The 18,343-nt window shown below is 39.1% G+C and overlaps 1 protein-coding gene across 1 annotated transcript in view; it reads left to right on the forward strand.

Annotated features, from left to right (window-relative positions):
* The first annotated feature begins 295 nt into the window (after positions 1 to 295).
* Positions 296 to 18,343, forward strand: part of rbfox1 (RNA binding fox-1 homolog 1) — a 283,330-nt gene continuing 265,282 nt past the window's right edge. Inside the window, exon 1 of the mRNA XM_053514709.1 lies at positions 296 to 439. Coding sequence (XP_053370684.1) covers positions 395 to 439 — 45 coding nt within the window. The 5' untranslated portion in view covers positions 296 to 394. The remainder of the gene's footprint in view (positions 440 to 18,343) is intronic.

An 18,343-nucleotide genomic window follows, 5' to 3' on the forward strand; every position in this document is an offset into this window, starting at 1 on the left:
TGTTGATGTTGGGGGGGCGTGGCGTGATGCGTAATGGCGCGTGCACTCTAGAGTGACACACGCGCTCATTTGCATCGGCGGCACGTGGCTACACACCGGCGACCGCCCGCTCGCCCCCCCCCCCTCTCTCTATCTCTCTCCCTCTCTCGCGCGCTCTCTCTATTTCTATCCTTCACTCTCCATCGCCGCGCGCGCAAATCCGCGTTCACCTCCGATCACCGCCTCCTCTGAGGAGAGAAAAAAAGCAAACAAACAAACAAAAAATACCTACAGGAATCCACTTTCGCGCTCTTTTTTTTAATTTTATTATCTTTTAATTTACCCCTCTTCCTCCCTTCCTACCCTTTCCCGTCCGTTACCCCCCCCCCACCCCTCCTCCTCCTCTTCGACCGCCATGAAAGCCTGGCAGCTGCTCTCAGTGGCGGGAGATGCCCTTCAGGTAAGACACGCGCGCGGAGAGAGAAACCGAGCGCGCTCGCGCGTGAGAGAGGAAGAGCAGGACGAGGAAGAGGAGCGCGAGCAGGGATGTGCACGCGAGCACGGCGTGGACACAGTCCTGTGAGACGCCGTTAACATTTTTTTTAAAGAAAGAAAGAAAAAAAAGGAAGAAAGAAAGATTAAGCTCCGCGCGCTTCCGTTCTTTTCCCCACCGGAGGTCAGTGCTCGGTGTTCTGCGGCTCGCGGAGGCGCGCGACTTGGTGGTTCTGTGCACACTTGGCTCGCATGGCATGGGTCCCGAAGGCGCGCGCATGCTTGATTTATTGTTGTGTGTTTTTATATGAGGATAAAAAAATAATAAATAAATAATAATAATAATGCAAAAGATGCTGAAAAAAAGACATAAAGTTGCAAATCATTGTTGTATTATTTTAAACTTCTCCTTAAAGCACTAATTCATTGCATTGTGCTAAAGTTGCAAATATACAGTATGGAATATACAATATAAAACAGTAAAAAATACAATATATTTTTCTATATTTTTAACTTCTCCTTAATTCAATAATTCATTGCTTTGTGCAGCAGTGATATTTCTGGATGATGCATTTGGCACTTCAATAATGTTAGTTTATTTATTTATTTGATTTGACTTTGCATATACTGAAGTTATGCATTTGAGAGTTGGTGTGCATCTGCACTCTAGCATCACAGTATTGATGATGATGATGATGATGATGAATGCAGCAGATAACACAAAGAGTTTAAACTTCTTTTTATGCATCGCACTCAGGGTTTGGGCTGTCTTTGGAACGCACGCACGTGCATGCTTGATTTAATGCTAGAGACACGCACACACACACAAATGGCATAAGATGATGCAGGAGATGATGTACAGGATCCGGATACATTTGTGTTTATTGTGTTTTATCGTAACGATTGTGACATTTGTAAAATCACATTGTATATCATTGATAGTTTGGTTTCTTTATTACTTGCACACTAAAGTTGTCTAAGAAAAACATAATTTTTTTTATTTTGAATGTGGAAACCTGGCATCGTGGATGCTCCGTAGATGATTAAGATTAGTAGCAGCTGAGAAGGAAATCTTCACACACACACACAAACACACACACAGAGGAAGTCAAGAGGTTCAAAAGTGAAGCAATGTCCAAATGAGAGATTATTGTTTTTGTTGTTGTTGTTGTTTTTTTAAAGCTGTTGAACTGTTTGCCCTAAAGAGCAGTGCGACAGCTGGGTGACGATAATCGTTTTGGGACAGCAATCTCCGTTTCACACCACACACACACACACACACACACACACACACATATACACCTGAGAACACCTATGCTCTTTCAGCTTTTCCCTGTAATGCTGATTTTACCATAAAAAGCAACAAATAACAGCAGGTAATGTTCCTACAGTGAGTCCTGACCAGGGATTGCATGTTGTTTCATCGATTTGTTGTTTTCTTCCTTTTTTCGAGCGTGTCCTTATTTGTGATCTACCAAGTTACTGGGTGACCGATGGAGTTCAGGTGAAGTCCAGGAGTGTTTTCAGCACACTCAATGGTGTTGCGTGGTCCGTTGATAAACCGCAGACGACGTCTCGGAGAAACGGTTAGACAAGCAGGATCAATACCTGTAATTGTCATTCTGTGCTTTTATATGGACCCTGATATTCCGATAATAACTGGAATAAGAGCTCAAGTGGAATAAACATGCGTCATGTAATAACTACCTTATTCTGAGGAGTCTGATCTGATCAGAATGAGAAGGGGCGTTAACCTTGGATAATCTGTTTCGCAGGTAAATATTAGCCATTTTGTTAGATTAAAAAATATTCTTCCTGCAAAAGAGCAACCTTTATCCGCTAGGTCTCTGATTGGCTCACATTTCACACAGAGTAAAACATTTAACCTATCATAGACGAGAACAAATTCTTGTAACCAATCATAGCGTGGCAGGCGGGGTTTGGGATCTGGAAAAGAACAGAAGCCTAACCTTAAAGCAGGAAGTAAATAAAAAAACTTATTTTTTGCTTCTGTTATTTTTCTGAAAGCAAGCAGAGTCACTTTGCATAAATGAGATAAACTCAGATTAAACACTTTGAGCTTGTAAACTCACATCACATCAGCGTCCATGCAAACAGTTAAATTGGAATCTCTAATATGGATGATTTCATTCGGATCGAAGAAATATCGACCATATAAATGTAATGCGTTTGGTAGAATTTCTAAGAGACGCTCAAACAAACCTTAACCAAATCGATGTGCATTGATTGAAGCCAGTGTCAAAGTTTTGTAAAAGTCAGAGGTCAAAATTATGTTTTTTTTTTTTGTCTTGTTAACTTCAAGACAGAGAAAAATGAGAATTTGCTATGGTATAAATAAGGATAAACAATCACCGGGGTGTGCAGTTATTGGAAAATGATCAACTTTGGGGTGCAGTGAGAGTGACTCCACTTCATCACATCACTCTGGTGTGGATTATTTCTTTATAACACAGTGACACATCACGTAATTTTTATTAGACCAAATAAAAAATAATCATAATTAAGTGATGGAATCACGAAAAATAGAACTACTGATATAAATAATAATAACAACAATAAAAATAATAATAAATAGCGGAGAATTAATGTTTTACCTTTGATCAATTTTTTATGCAAGTTGGGAATTGGTTATATTGGTAATATTATTAAGTTGCTGGAACCCAAAGCGTCTGCCAAATGCCTAAATGTAAATGTAAACAGATTAACTGAATTTACATAATTTGTTATGGAAAAATGCGTTTAGCAATACGAAATTTCTTCTCAAGAACTTGCCTCCAAAATGGATTAAATTCGTTGGTACCGCTGTATATTGCAATTCTGTCAGTATCATGATTTTGTAAATATCATGATTAAATTTTTGTTACAATTCTAAGTTGTTACAATTTTACACAAATAATTCACCCCTACCACATGGGACGCTGTGCTGCCAGCCAATGTGTGAAAACCACCTGTAGGATTATAGAGGAACTGCAATTTTTGTCACCTTAAAAGCAAGCAAATAGAAGTTATATAACAGAAACTAGCAACCAATATGTATACATTATATATAAATACATATAAATTTCTTTCCCCAGTCTTTAGCTGTGTTTGGCGACGTTACTTTTTAAAGTAATTACAAAATTATTGTCATTAAAAAGTAATCATTTACATTACAGTGTTACTTTCTGATAAAAGTAACTAGTTCGAGTACTTTTCCATTGCAAAAAATGAAAACTCCTTTGTGATTCCTCATGCATGTTGTTTTATTCAAGACCTTTATAATTATTCTACCATCATCACTCAGCCCAGTTTGGCCCATAATCTGTTAACTTCTAATACCCCTATCTCACCTACGCGGTTTCTGAGTACTTAAATGGTGGACCTAATGCGTTAGATTATTCGTTACATCAAAAAAGTAATCCAAGTACTCTAACGCATTACACCCAACACTGGTCCCTAGTAAAAGATAGCTTTATGTAAATATCAAAGTCAGAGAATTTTTTTTTTTTATACAGACAGTCCGATGAGAGTAGATTATTTATACATTCCTGTACATTAACCTTAAGTTTGAGCAAAAAGAGAATAATTTTCCCAGTTAAAACACAAGACACCCCCCCCCCTATTTTTTTAGACATTAAAGCTCCAGCCAAAGTGATGCGACAGTTTTAAAGCCTTGAGGAGTTTTAGAAGCCTTTTAAACATCAAAGTGCTGTGCATTAGAGAAAAACAGAAGAAAAGGACGTGCAAAAGCTCTGCATTATACATGTGCATTAATACATTAGAGACATTTCCGCCTGGAGTAATACGAAGGCGGTGTGTTTCAAGGTGAAGTCATGCGAGACGCGAATTGTAGACTTCACCTGAGTTTCCGTCGGGTTTCTTTGTCTGGACCTGCGCTAAATATATCACGTTATCGTAAAAATGATATCGTAACGCGTGTATACTTGGGGAAAGTCAAGGCGTCGTTATAATAGCACATTTAATTGCAGAACAAGTCCTACTTTTTTCCTTTTAAATTATTTATTTATATTTTAATTTCGCTGCTAATGGGTCCCCAGTGACGATGGTGTGGGAAGTCTTTTGACCTGAACGGACGGAACGTTTCACACGCTCTTCCGAAGCGTTCATTATTTCGAGCAGGAAGCAGCTGGACTCGGTTGCTGTGAAGCAAAGCAGATGAACAGAATGAACAGATATAGTGGTCTAAACAAATATAAATAAAGATAAGATTAGCATGTGCACTGTGTTCCATTTTTCCAGGTTTTTTTCCTTCAATAATTATTTTATGCATTTAGCTGTTAGTATTTATTTTAGTGTAGTTGATTTAATTAAAAACATGGGAAATAATGTCAGCAGGTTCAAGCAGAAATTGTGTGAACAGGATTAAAGTTTAAAGCAAACTGGAGGGATGTAGCTGAGGATAAGGAAGTGTCGAAGGCAAAATTCACAAGTTTTTGCCATGCCCACTCCCACTATACGTTAAACTTAAGTTTCGTGCATGCAAAGGCAAGAATGTTATTGTCTTTATTCAGTGTGTACTGTAACAATAACAATCAAAACCATAACAATAAAACCACCCAGGTTTTGGGGGCCTCTTGTGCCACCTGGGCGGGGTGTGGCTCTGCAGGGCCTCTGGGGGTGTGCGATTGTGTCTGGGACACCAAGACATTAACAGTGGATCCTTTGGGTGCTGAGGGACCTCTGTGGATCAGACTTGTTTGTCCAGCGGATCCCATGGGTGCTTGATTAGATTAGGATCTGGGCAATTCGGAGGCTGGGTCAACAACCTTGGACTCTTAGCCTCTACTGTATATATGGCAGGGTGTAATGCAGTTCTGGTGCATTTCATTCTTGGCCAACACTTTTTTTTAGCTGCATTGTGCTTCATTGGCTTTTCTGTAGGATCGGGCTAGACAGACAGACATTCAGGTAGCAAAACTGACCAGTTGAGATTCAATGTGGAAGTTCAGTTACTGATGAAAACAGTGTTTTTCTTCTTCTTCCACTTCTGGAAATTCTGGCTTTTATCCAAACGCAGGAGTCATGAGTGTCGAGCTTGCACCCTGAAGAGTCAGAACTCTAAACAGATTTGTGTTTCTCACTTTCGCAGTGTATGTCTAATTAGCTGATACGTTGAGATTTGAGGTGTTAATAATAAGGTAGGTGTTAAACTCTCATTAAAAAAAACAACTGCTTCACAAAAACATGAATAATTGCAGTGTATACGGAGGACTTCAAAGCGAGGAAGCCCGAGGTGCCTAGTTTGAGGAAGCACTTTGGTCCTGTGTTTCTTCGGTCGTGTTCAAGTGGTGTTCGTGTTCATTTAATCCTACGTGTGACTGTTTTTCAAATTCAGTTGTAACTGATCAGGTTTTTGGTTTTAATTAATGGTGCAAGAAATTTGTTGACGCTGGTTCCTTAAAAATTCCCTTAAAAACTGTAATTCTGCATAAGTGAAAAGCCAACCGAAGCGAGTTTACAAATTCTTTTTGTCGAATTTTTGCATTTTGTGAAAGATTTATTAAAGCACGTCGCACGATGGGTCCCGAGAATGTTATCAAGGTAGCAAGAAGCAAAGGGAGCCGCTTTCAGATTTAAGATTTTAAAGCAGCCGATGCCAAGAGGAATCATAAATTTTGGTTAAATGAGGTTTAATGTCTATTTATTTTATATTTAATTTAATTTAGATGTCTTTTTTAAATATTTTGAATGTTAGTAGGCCTATATAGAAAAATAAAATGATAGTGTTGGAAATTGGTAATATTGGTAGCAATACTACTGTTGTCGTAAAACATGCAAACTAACATTATTATTCTTTACTCGTTAGAGGATCTTCACCCTATTATTGTGCAGGGCGACGCATTCTGTTAGAATATACAGTAGATAATTTGGATGTGAGTGTGTTTAGGTCAATGCGAAGTCGGTGGAAGTTTCCTTCAGGAGCTGTTCACGTAGCCAAAGTGTCTCTCTCTTATTGTTAAACGGTTACAGATTGGAGTCCTGGAAATCCACCATGTATCCTTTAAAAATGTCTTCGGCTTGTAATTGTAGTCCCACAAGGTTTAAAACACTCGTCCAGGACGCTTTTATTGTTGTCGGGTTCCGGGTTTTAATTCATCCCCGATTCCTTTATAGACCTGGCGTGACGTGAGCGCTCATACAGTACTGCTAGACCTAGCCTGTAAAATGCGGTCTGTTATATCGTCCCTGCTGCGTGTTTAACAGTTAAAAGATTACCTTCTGGTGGACTTTGTGTGCCTTGAGCAACGTCGTTACATAATTCATCAAAGCGACGGTAAAACCGATGATGCTGCAGTGAAAGGTTACAGGTTTCGGTCTAGCTGACGAATAGGCTTCGGGTGTAATTAATGTTGGTTATTAGATGTCTGAGTGCTGCGTCGAGTGGGGAAAAAAACTCTTTATATCAGTTCGCTATAGAGAGATTACTATGAATATACCATAGATTTGTTTCCATAGTAACCAACTGTTTATTTACAAAGACTTATTAGGTATACACGTGTGCTATGGAAGGAGTCTCCAGTGTCAGTAAAAAAAAAAAAAAGTTCCTCAATTACATCCCAGTCAATTTCAAGTAGCGTTGTTTGGGTTAAATTGCTCAAGTTCGGATTTGTGTATTAAAGGGCACCTATTGTGCAAATCCGACTCTTTAGTCGTGTTTAGAATTTGGACTTTTTGTTATAAATAGCCTGGGTTTTAACTTGCCAGTTAGAGTTTCTCCTAATGTAACCTCATACTGTATATGAAGATCCCCTACCCCGGGCTTGTGGCACAGCTCCACTGTTCTATAGAGGGTGTGGCTCAGGAATAGAGAAGCTCATTAACATAGACACTGAAACAGCGCATTTGGAGGAGGAGTGAAACAGAGGGAGTACCCTTTATTTATTTATTTATTTTGTTGTTGTTGTTTTAGCCAGAGCGTTTAAAATCTGCCCTATTTTGTTAGAAGATGTCGATTAAGCACTGTGGTGCTCTTTATTCTTTCAGATTTTTCAGTCTTTTCATTATAAAAAGCTTTATTTCCCCCCCACGCAGAAGTCGACCGGAGTGTGTTTCTTCCCACAGGTTTTCCAAACAGGAATATTATCCAGCTGCGCCCAAAAGATGCTCTTTTCAAAATGCCATCGGGGGTTTGACAACAAACAGTGTATGAATGTCCGCGAAGGCCACGGGACACGATGCCAGCCGACGGCAGAATAATGAGCCAACGTTCAGTTGTGTTTTTTCTTTTAGATTCTCTAAATGCTCTGTGAGCGTATTTATCCATGTAGAATTAGTAGGAAATGAGAAGAGTTTTTAAATGAAGATAACACTTTTTTAGGGCCAGATGGTGCTAAATGTTTCATCAGGATATTTTTTGAGCCGCTTCTGTAGCGTGATCGGGTAATACTGTACATATTAAATAGTTTGCTCTGTAGGAAGAGTGTTTGCGGCGTAAAAATAGAGCAGTGCTAATCAGTAAATCTTTAACAACAACAATAATAATAATAATAATAATGGCACTTACAAAAAACTTATCATCTTCATCTCACACACAAACAGCTTTGTAATAAGGCTGGGTAAACTCTCGTGTTTGATCATTGTCGGCTCTGTGGATGATCATGAAACACCCTATTGTCACGGCATTAGGTGATTCGAGGTTGTAATGAATGATCAGACTTGCTGTAGGTTTTTGCTGATTGCTAAGTGGAGCGAAATTGCTAATCATGTTAAAAACACAAAACAGGAAAACATTGCTAAACAACACTCATCGAACATTAAAATATTTTCCCTTTTTTTTATATTTATACATTTATACACAATAATACAGTAAATTTGCTTTCAAATCATGTCATACGCGACTGTGAGGTCAGAAGGTACGGATTCATTTTCTTTCAATTTATTCATTTTACATTTCACCGTTGATCGTTAATTGTTTTCCCAAAACAGCACAAGTGAGTGTTTTATTCCTGGCAAATTCACTATCAAGGTGGTAAAGCAGTAAGATAACATTCCCTGTGTCTCTCTGCTTCATGTGACCTTCCAATAAAAAAACATCAACAAAATAAATTAAACTCTATTTAAATAATGAGTATTATACAGATGTGGAAAGTAATGAATTACATTTACTCGCATTACTGTAATTGAGTAGGTTTTTTTGTGTACTTCTACTTTTTAAGGTAGTTTTTAAAATCTGTAATTTTACTTTTAATTAAGTATGTCTTGTTTAAAGTATTGTACTTTACTACATTTAAATCATATTCGCTACGGAGTAAAAAATAATTGAATAAAAATGAAAAATAATACAAATAATACAACGGGGAAGGAAAGAAATTCACAAGAACGATGCCAATAAATTCTAATGAAGCGAACCCCTGGTCATATTTAAGCGACCACTTTAATTTCAAGCACAACAAAGGGAACAGATTTATTATGCAAGGGTGTTCCATCCCCCCTCCCCCCACCCGCGCTCTTAAAAAAAAAATTGTAACTCTAACTTTTACTCTGAGTACATTTTTAATAAGCTACTTTTTACTTGTACTTGAGTAGATTTTTCATTAGGGTAACTTTACTTGTACTTCAGTAAAGGTTCACTAAAGTAACAGTACTTTTACTTAAGTACAAAATTTGATTACTCTTTCCACCTCTGGGATTATATATCTTAAAACCTCTCATCTTTATACCTTTGTTGTAAGGTACAATTGTGCTTCCTGTGTAGGTGGAGTTTTTACACCAAGTCTTATAAACAACCTTAAGCTATTTACAAGGTGTTCGGTTTTTTCCTCAAAGCAGGGAAATGGATCATAGTATTCTGGGCTCTGTCTGTCCTCCGAACATTAAGCTGTAATTATCTTTCCCGCTTTCAATCAACAGGACAAAATGAAACAAAACACATCATGAGAAGTAGGAACGTTGAACCGATGACCTTCATGCTGAGAAACCTGTTGGCCTTTTCTCGACGAGCTCGCTGGTAAACAACATGGCAGATTTCTTCAGCATGTTCATCAGCCCGTCAGTGATCTGTGCCTCATTTTAATATCAACATGACGAATGTTATGACTGAGCGTTCAGGTGACGTCTAGAGCGATTCTGCCAAAACTGCGTCCTGATGAAAAAAACCCTTTGAATAGCGTATCTAAGTATGCTAGGAACCGTATTGAAATCTGCAATAACCATGGAAAGCTACGTGGCCTTTTTTGGTCGCCCTCACATTTAGATTTTCCTTCTTGAAAGATACGTCCTTGGTTGGCATCTTTGTAAACGGAGAACATTTTTGAGTTTGTGCGAAATGACTTAACATAAGACAAATTCATACAGTAGCTAATGTCCATTCTCAATGTTTTTTAAGGATGTTACTTAGTTTGGATGTTACTAAGTCGGCGTAGGTACCAGAGGTGCTCAGGTTGTCAGATCCACTCGCGCGTCTGCATCTGCTAGCGACGGCATACGATATGATTAGCTGCACGATGTATGATAACGTGGCATATTGTGATCTGCTGAATGCATCACCACTATATAGCATTAACTAGCTGAGGTTAATCCAACTTTTTATATTATACAATATAATAAACCACGTTTACCTGCACGTTTACTTAGTTAACATCATCATCAAGTGAATTTACGTTAGTTTTAATTGTGTAATTTTTACATGCCTTCTAAATCACAGGCTTTCACTAGCAGAATTTTAACAATCGATGGTCAGAAAGTCCACTTTAATAACAACTTAAAGTCCACTATTATAAGAATTGTATTTCTAAGACACACAGCTGCTACGTGACGTCATTAGCATGTGCATCTGGTACCTACACCTGCATGTGAGAGATGAAAACATACGAAGAGAATGACCTTGAAGTGTTAAATTGTACACATTAATAATAATCCTAATGATAATTGAAATAAATTGTTTTAAAAACATTGTTTAAGAATATTGGTAGAAACTAGGGGAATCTTTCAAAGCTCCAAATATAATTAAAATAAAATAAAAAAAGTGAACTTTTCTACCAAAAAACAACCTTTTTTTTTGGGTGGTATTTTGTCTAAACCAGATGAGTGACGGCTGTCCCCCTCCCCAAACACCGGGTAGCTACGGCTTTACAAAACACTCAGTTTCTTCCTCCGAGCCTTCCTTAAAGTGAAAAAATTGGAGACTCTTGATAGGAGTTAATTTGCTTAGAACACAACCCTCACGCAGAAGAAGTGTATAATTGGTTTTTGAAGTTACCGAGGGCTTTTTGTCAAGTTTTCAGCAGCCCCTCGCCTAATAACTTTAGTTTTAATAACTTGTAGCAGTGTGTCCGCACTAATTGCTTGCTTATTTTGTCACGCCGGTGCGTGGGGAGCTGATTTCCAAGCAGACGTTGCATGTGTTTGTGGGGAAGAATATCATTTAAATGAGCTTTTTTGTTTCCCTGCCGGACCGGCCGGGGTCATCCTGGATGCGGCGCTCAATTTGTCTGAGAAATTCAGCTAATTTGGAACCGAGAGCGAGCGAGATCTCGTTATCGTGAACTTACGCGGCATAGGAAAACGCCGAGCCGCCTGATAAGCTTGTGATTTATAGCCATGATCCCAAAGGTCAGGCTAGAAGTTTAGGTTCAAAAAGTAAATCAGCATTCATCGCAGTTATTCAGCGTCCTCACCGTCGAGTTTAATCAATACGTGTGCTTTTAGCGGAGATGTGAACGGAGTGCTTAAAAGCAGCGTGCAGTCACCGGAGAATCCGTTCCCTGGAATGTTCCAGAGCGTCTAAACCCTGATGGAAAAGGATTTCAGGATAATCACATACTTCAAAAAAAAAAAAAAAAAAAAAGGCGTAAAGCCGTTTTACGTCAGTAAACAGGTTTAACTCGTCTTAATTGCATTGCTCAGGCCACTAGTGCTTTTTATGTTCTCCCGTCGTATTACCACGGCACTCTGCGAAGATCTCACGCTGACTTGAATGACAGTCGACATTTCGAATGTAATACAGATTAGCATCACAGCGGCGAGGCGCGTCATCTCCGTAACAGTCATAAAGGAAGAGAAATTACTTTCTCGATAAAAAGCCTATTTAGATTCAAGAGCTAAATATAAATAAATAGCGGGGGACATGAATAAATTGCGTAGCACATTCCCCCGTAGCACAAATGACACATATCCAGAACAATTAATACAGCAGTGAAGATGACAGTTTTACAATACAGAAGACTAGTGTGTTGTTTTTGTATTTTTAACATCGTATTTAATCATAAATTAGACATAATCAACTCATCAACTGAAAATTTTATTTGAAGTCATGTAGTGTATATTGATATCAGAGTATTGCTTTACATGCATTATGGGATGCATGCGAAGGTATACAGTAGGGACGGTAATCAGCAGGGAGCACCTGATACCATATTATCCCAATACCGATGCAATACTTTAAGTATTATGATTTTATAAATAAATACAGTACTGTGAAAAACCTCTTAGGCACTATTTTATATGCTGTACCAATTTTTTTATATATATGTTTATTGTGTCTGCATAATTATGTACAAAATCATTTAGTATTTCCATATATAACTTAAAAAGTAATAAATAAATAACATTACAGGACAATATATGCATGGCTTAAAACCTAATGTACGCTCCTGGGATTTGCATAAAAATAGAAAGAAGCGAGTGTGACAAAGTAACCAGAAGAACTCATATTCTCCAGCAAGCTCAGTAAAACCTAACAACTGTTTTCTTATATAACTGCACAAATCTGTCTGTAACACTCCTGATTTTAAACAATGAGATTTCACTTCAAATATCGACTGTTTATTTTATTGCTCTTTATTGCTTTTTATAGAAGTTTCTTTTATGCAAAATTTTTTTAAAAGCATTTTTTGCTTATGCCGTATTTCTGTATGTGCCCAAGACTTTTGCACAAGACTATAAGTAAAACAGCTGTTAGGTTTTACTGAGCTTGCTGGAGAATATGAGTTCATACTGTATGGTAACTTTGTCACACTCGCTCCTTTCTGATTTTATTCCTTTTTACCTTTCCATGCATATATTCTCCTGTAATGTTATTTATTTATTCATTCATTTTTAAGTTATATATGGAAATACAGAATGATTTTGAACATACTTACAGTATGCAGGCATGATTAACATATATAACAAATTTGGTACAGCATAAAATATGGTGCCTAAGACTTTTTCACAGTACTGTATAAAGTTTTTTTTCATATTTTGTTACAAAGGTTAACAAATGATGCATCTGCATTGCCTGCCAGTGTACCACCTCAAGAACAAACAAACAAACAAACAAACAAACAAAAAAATAAGATTTTGAAGTAGGTGTGGTGATAAACGAATTGCTTTTGTGCGTATACAGTAGTGCTCGGTAATAACAGTGCATTATGAGAAGATATAAAGTGTCATGTACAGTACATTCATTTAACACTTAATAAAAGCACTATAAACAATCCTAAAAAAAAACAGAATTTCACAGTTTTCTTAACTGACAGTTGAACATGTTAACGATCAGTAATTGATTATTATTAATCGTTAATCAGTCTCAATACTGATAAAAAACACGATGAAAAAAAAAGGCTGTTGAAAAATATTTGCTCATCCGGCCATTTAAAAACGAGATGCAAGGTCGTCCGGTCAGGGTGTATAATAACTTCTACTGAGAAAAATTACGCAAAGCAAAACAGCTTTGGATTAAATTCGCAAAAGCAATGAATCGATGAATCATTTGTCATTAACATACTTACTGCAAGCTGTAATACCTTTTCATGAATAAGTACAATGATGTGTTTAGAGCATTCATGAGTCACTAAACACCTTCGCCGGAAGTGTTTCATTCCATTCTATTTAACTGTGAACCCAATCTTCTTTTAGAAGATATCAGAAAAAAAAGTATAACACACTCCACCCCAGTCCTAACCCGAACCCTTAACCCCTGTGACTTTGTACTGAAAGTCTTTAACGTTCTCTATAAGAAGATATTAATTAGGGAAGGAATAAACCGCTCGGTGTCATGCTGCTATGGGAAAATAATTCACCACATGTCATCGTTAACAAGTGTTTATTTTCTCTTATATAATGAGAAAGCTTTAAAGTTTTTTTTAATATATCAAAATATGTCATCATTAGTTATTTGCTCTTCAAAGTTTCTTTATTTAATTTGTTCCAATTTGTGTAAGAGCAGGTCATTCCTTCACCAGCATAGCTTTCCCTCTGACTCACACTGGAGACTCCTTCCTTAAAACGAACGAGAAACAGCATTTACACTGTACGAAGCCTTTAGAATAAACTGTAGAAATGATTATTCTATATTATAGACTATTAGTGCAGTAGGATGAGCTCGAGAATCATCTTATGACCTCTTGAAAAGTCTTTTGAGAAGATTAACTAGTACTTCTTGAAAGGCTGGGAATCAGGAACGAAGTCGCTCATCGCGACATGACCGTGAGCGCGACATAAGCACCTGGCCACCGGTGGCTTCCTTAACATCAGTGTCAATTAGTGGCCTGATTACACCTAAATCCATTAGCCGCTCTCATCCATCACGGCGCACGGGTTAGATGTAGGAGGGACGCTCGTGTCGTTCCCAATCGCCGTCAAGAAGGCCTAGTCGATTCGAGGTGCCTTTTTTCGGTGACGGTGACGGGCCCAGAGATAATTTGAAGTGATTTCGCGCAGCGCGGCTTTAGCACTCACACTCCTCTGAATCGCTCCAGGCTTTAACACAGCGCTATATGAGGTCTTACTCATAGGTCAGATGACTCATTGCCTTACCTTTTCCCCCATCCCTGTTTTTTTTTTAAACACTGTAATATTGTTACAAACCTTTTTTTAAATCTTTTTTTTTTTCTTCACTTGACACATCCACTCAGTCATCCTGGATATTCTATATAATTATTTTCCAGATCCAGAAATTGAAATGCAAATTCGATGCAACTTTTATTTTGCGTTTTATTTCACATGATTACTGCGAATTCAGCGGCGCAAAATTCCCAAGAAGGTTTTGGCAAACTCCGGAATCAGCACCCCTCGGATTTTCATCCCCCTCCTCCTCATCTTTTTCTTTCGCCGTCTCTCTCTCTCTCTCTCTCTCTCTCTCTCTCTTTCGCTTAAACGCTGACTTTTCACCCGCAACGTGCCAATTATTTCACGCTGTCTCCTGCCGCCCTGCCATCGCTGCTTATCGCAAATGGAAGGAAAAAGTCTTGGGCCGGTTATCAAAATGCTAATGTGCTCGAGAGGAAACATTAGTCTTCTCTGGTAAGATATTATTAAATGCAGCCCACTTAATCTTGTTAAAAAAAAAGGCACTATCTCTAACGGATTGCCAGATGTTTGACGCTCTGGACGCACCGTCTCGGAGGTGTCAGGAGGTGAGCGACGCCGGGTGAAAGCGGCATGATGTCTTTAATTAATGCTACTCGAAAACAATCCCTTCTGGTGGATCAATACTGGTTTGCTTTAGTGAAGAAGTGCCTTTGATAGGTCCCTTCATAAGGCTACATAATGCTTATCTACATACATAAGTCAAGCCTAATAACACACGTAGACCTTTTATAGCTACATACATCAGCCTTCATGGAGGCTGCTTCCATTCATTATTTATTGTCAAGTGGCTGAGGTTGAGGAACCACAGGAGATATTTTCATATGGCCACGCCCACTTTGGGTTTAATTCCAAATACAGATCGAGTCATTACGCTACACTGGCACTAAGCTGGCTAATTAGTTCTGCTTGTTTTGCGCTAAAATAGCAGCAGCTTCGTATTTCCATTACGCGATGAGTAATTCCGCAACATATGCGATCCTGCGACGTCTCCGTAATTAGATTGGCCTCCGCCTTCACAACTTGGCGCTGCACCAAATTGGGATGTGGCCCCGTGTGATGTAAACATCACTCCGATGGCAGGATGACCTTTGATTAAACCTCTCCCTTGGCTTCGCAGTTTAGACCACTGGCTTGCAGGATTAGCGGGAATTATGCAGACGTTGTTTCCGGAGCCGAGGCGACGTTGCTTAAGTAAAAAAACAAACAAACAATCAACAAAAACAAAACAGGAGACGCTTGAATAGGTCAAGGTCTCCATGTCCTGATCGACATCTCATCTCAGAATGAGGGCCATCATAAAGTCTTGGCAGAGAGAACTTTACCTTTTTTTTTTTTTTTAATGTAAAATGATTGGAAATATCTGTCAGGCAGCAGATGTTCGCTTCCGCAGGTTTATTGCACGACTCGTCGTTTTTATGACTGTCTCGGCTGCCGAAGATCATAACCGATATCACCTAATGTCTCCGACGTACTCCGGCGTTCCTCCACCAAGCCTTTCATCTCTAGTCCCACTAGAATTCATCCCATCTGCCTGAAAGAAGCTGTCGCTTTATTGTTCGGCGCGGAGCAGCTTTTTCTCCGGCGCATCACTCACTTTTGAAGCGTTAGTTTTTCTCATGAGGGTGTTTTTTTTTTCTGTCTCTTTTCCGTCCTTCAAACCGAACCCAGGTGGGATGGCAGAGGACAGCTGGCGAACTTTTTTTTCCCAGACGAGATTCTCCTTCCCTCATAGCATTTATGACGCTTTCTAAACAGGCTTCATCTCCGTGTCTGTCTTTTCACTCATCGGTGTTCAGATGATTTATTTTTTTTTTTAGCCGCGAGCGAAGCGGCCCTTTGCCAGACGGAATTGGCAGCGTTGATGTTACACAACCTGTGACAACTCTGAGGGCTGTGTTTGCTCGGAATATCAATATGCGCGATACAGCAGCGCATAAAGCAACACATGGCGAAGTAAACAGAAACACACTGCATCTGAGAGATAGGGACGATAATCCTGACACCCGGGTTACGAGTGCCAGTGTTGTGCAAAAATGGAAAAAAAAGCAGATGAGGTAGTAATCCATACACCTGGAAGAAGAAGCTGTACAGCGTGATGGTGTTATACGCATGAATTCAATTTTTACAGGCAGCCACTTGCACCATAACACGTCATGCATTATGACATACCTGACAAACATTACAGTAGTGCTATAATGACAGCTCCTGGTAAAGACTGCGCATGACCTCACATGTCATGACAGATTATGCCCAGGCTTTACCAGTAACTAGTGTTATTATACCGCTGCTGTAATGTTTGTCATGACGCTTGTCATGACGTAATACAATAGATGACACAGTAGGCCATGCTAGCTTCACCGTGACATCACTGACCTGACATGTGATCATTAACATAGACCAATTAAGTGTCTGCCTCTAAATGCTGGTTACCATCATTGCATTACATTACATGTACTGATATGTAGCGCATTAAATGCTATAATATCCCGGCAAAAAACACATGACAGTCATGATATCATCAGTTTTAGGTGTAATCCCTTAGGTCTATCATTTAAGTACTCAGTTATTTAGTTTTATTTTCAATAATGTAATCCGTTATTCAGACAATTTATGTAATCCATGAGCCAGACAGCAGTCATTCCGTTAGTGTGTGTGTGTGTGTGTCGCCCTACAAGCCCCGACCCTGATAACCTGCCCCCCTCTGTTTTTCCTGCTGTTATACCTCTATCTCACCTATGCTTAATGACTCACGGTGAGCTGCTGCGAATGACCGCCCGACGAAGTTCTGCAACTCGCGGTGAATCATGATAAACCGTACTGCAACGGAAAAGTACTCGAACTAGTTACTTTTATCAGAAAGTAACGCTGTGATGTAACACAAAATGACAGTAATTTTGTGATGTAATGTCCCCCAACACTAGATATCATTATGTCAATTGCATAACGTTTTATATCACTGGGCAATGTCATGCCCACTTGTGCCTAAAGTTATCCTCCATGACAAGTAGTATATGACATGAGACTGATGTAAGTCTTGAGAAAGCACTTCAGCAGGATTTATAAAAGACTTACGGTAAATCTTTTGCGATGAATACTGAAGACTCGTGCACGTTACTTCCTGTTGTACCTTACGTTCTCAAACATATTGGCCTGAAGTTGTTATCAAACTTAAAGTCTACCTCAAAGGGCACTGAGCCTGGAGACTCCTTCCATAAATGCTAAATGATCACATTGAAGAAGTGCTCTTGTGTAAGTCAGATTTCTGCCCAGAACATGAATAAGTCATTAAAAAAAAATTGAAAAAAAAGGATTCAGTTTCAGGTAGGATCGCAGTTAGCTCGTAAACGTCGATGAAAACAAAGCGCGCTTTCTTTCCCGTCCTATCTGAAACTCGCCGCGTCTCTCGTGGAACGGCGAGGCAGCTGCAGAACGCTTTTCATTTCCAAACTGCAGTTAATGAGGCTTTGTAACGGCCCGTGGAGAGAGCAGCGTTCTTTCTCTCCGAGGTGCGCCTTAATTGCATTCTCCTGACTCGGTGACGAGCTTCCCCATCACGGTGGGCTGCTCTCCGCCGAGACTCCAGTATTCAGCATGTGGAACTGTCGCAGCTGTCGGGTTTTTTTTTGTTTTTTTTTTGTTAAAAATAAACACCTCTCATCAAGGACGATGCACAAATTGCCGGTTTCAATAGACGTCAGTTTGATTCGGATTCAGCGAATGCTACAGAGGTCTGGTTTGATTATTTTTTTTCTTCCTTTTTGTTTTGTTTTAGTCTCGAGCACCGACTGAGATGCCGGCTCCAGAAAGAAAATGCCTCCTAATTGGCCTCTGTAAACCTGGACAGCATGAAATAAAATCAATGTCATCCCTAGGGTGATTTCTTCTGTTTGTGTGTGTGCGAGAGGGGCAATATAGTAACCTTCTGATAGCTAACTTGTGATAGACCCTTCGAAAGAAACATATCTTCCCGGCTCTTCCTTCCCCACATTTTTTTTTTTGTTTTAAATTGTCGTTTTTTTTTTACGTGAACATGACCTACAAACTCAAACACTACAGAAAC

Source organism: Clarias gariepinus, chromosome 16 (assembly GCF_024256425.1).
Source record: "Clarias gariepinus isolate MV-2021 ecotype Netherlands chromosome 16, CGAR_prim_01v2, whole genome shotgun sequence".
NCBI classification, from domain to species: Eukaryota; Metazoa; Chordata; class Actinopteri; order Siluriformes; family Clariidae; genus Clarias; species Clarias gariepinus.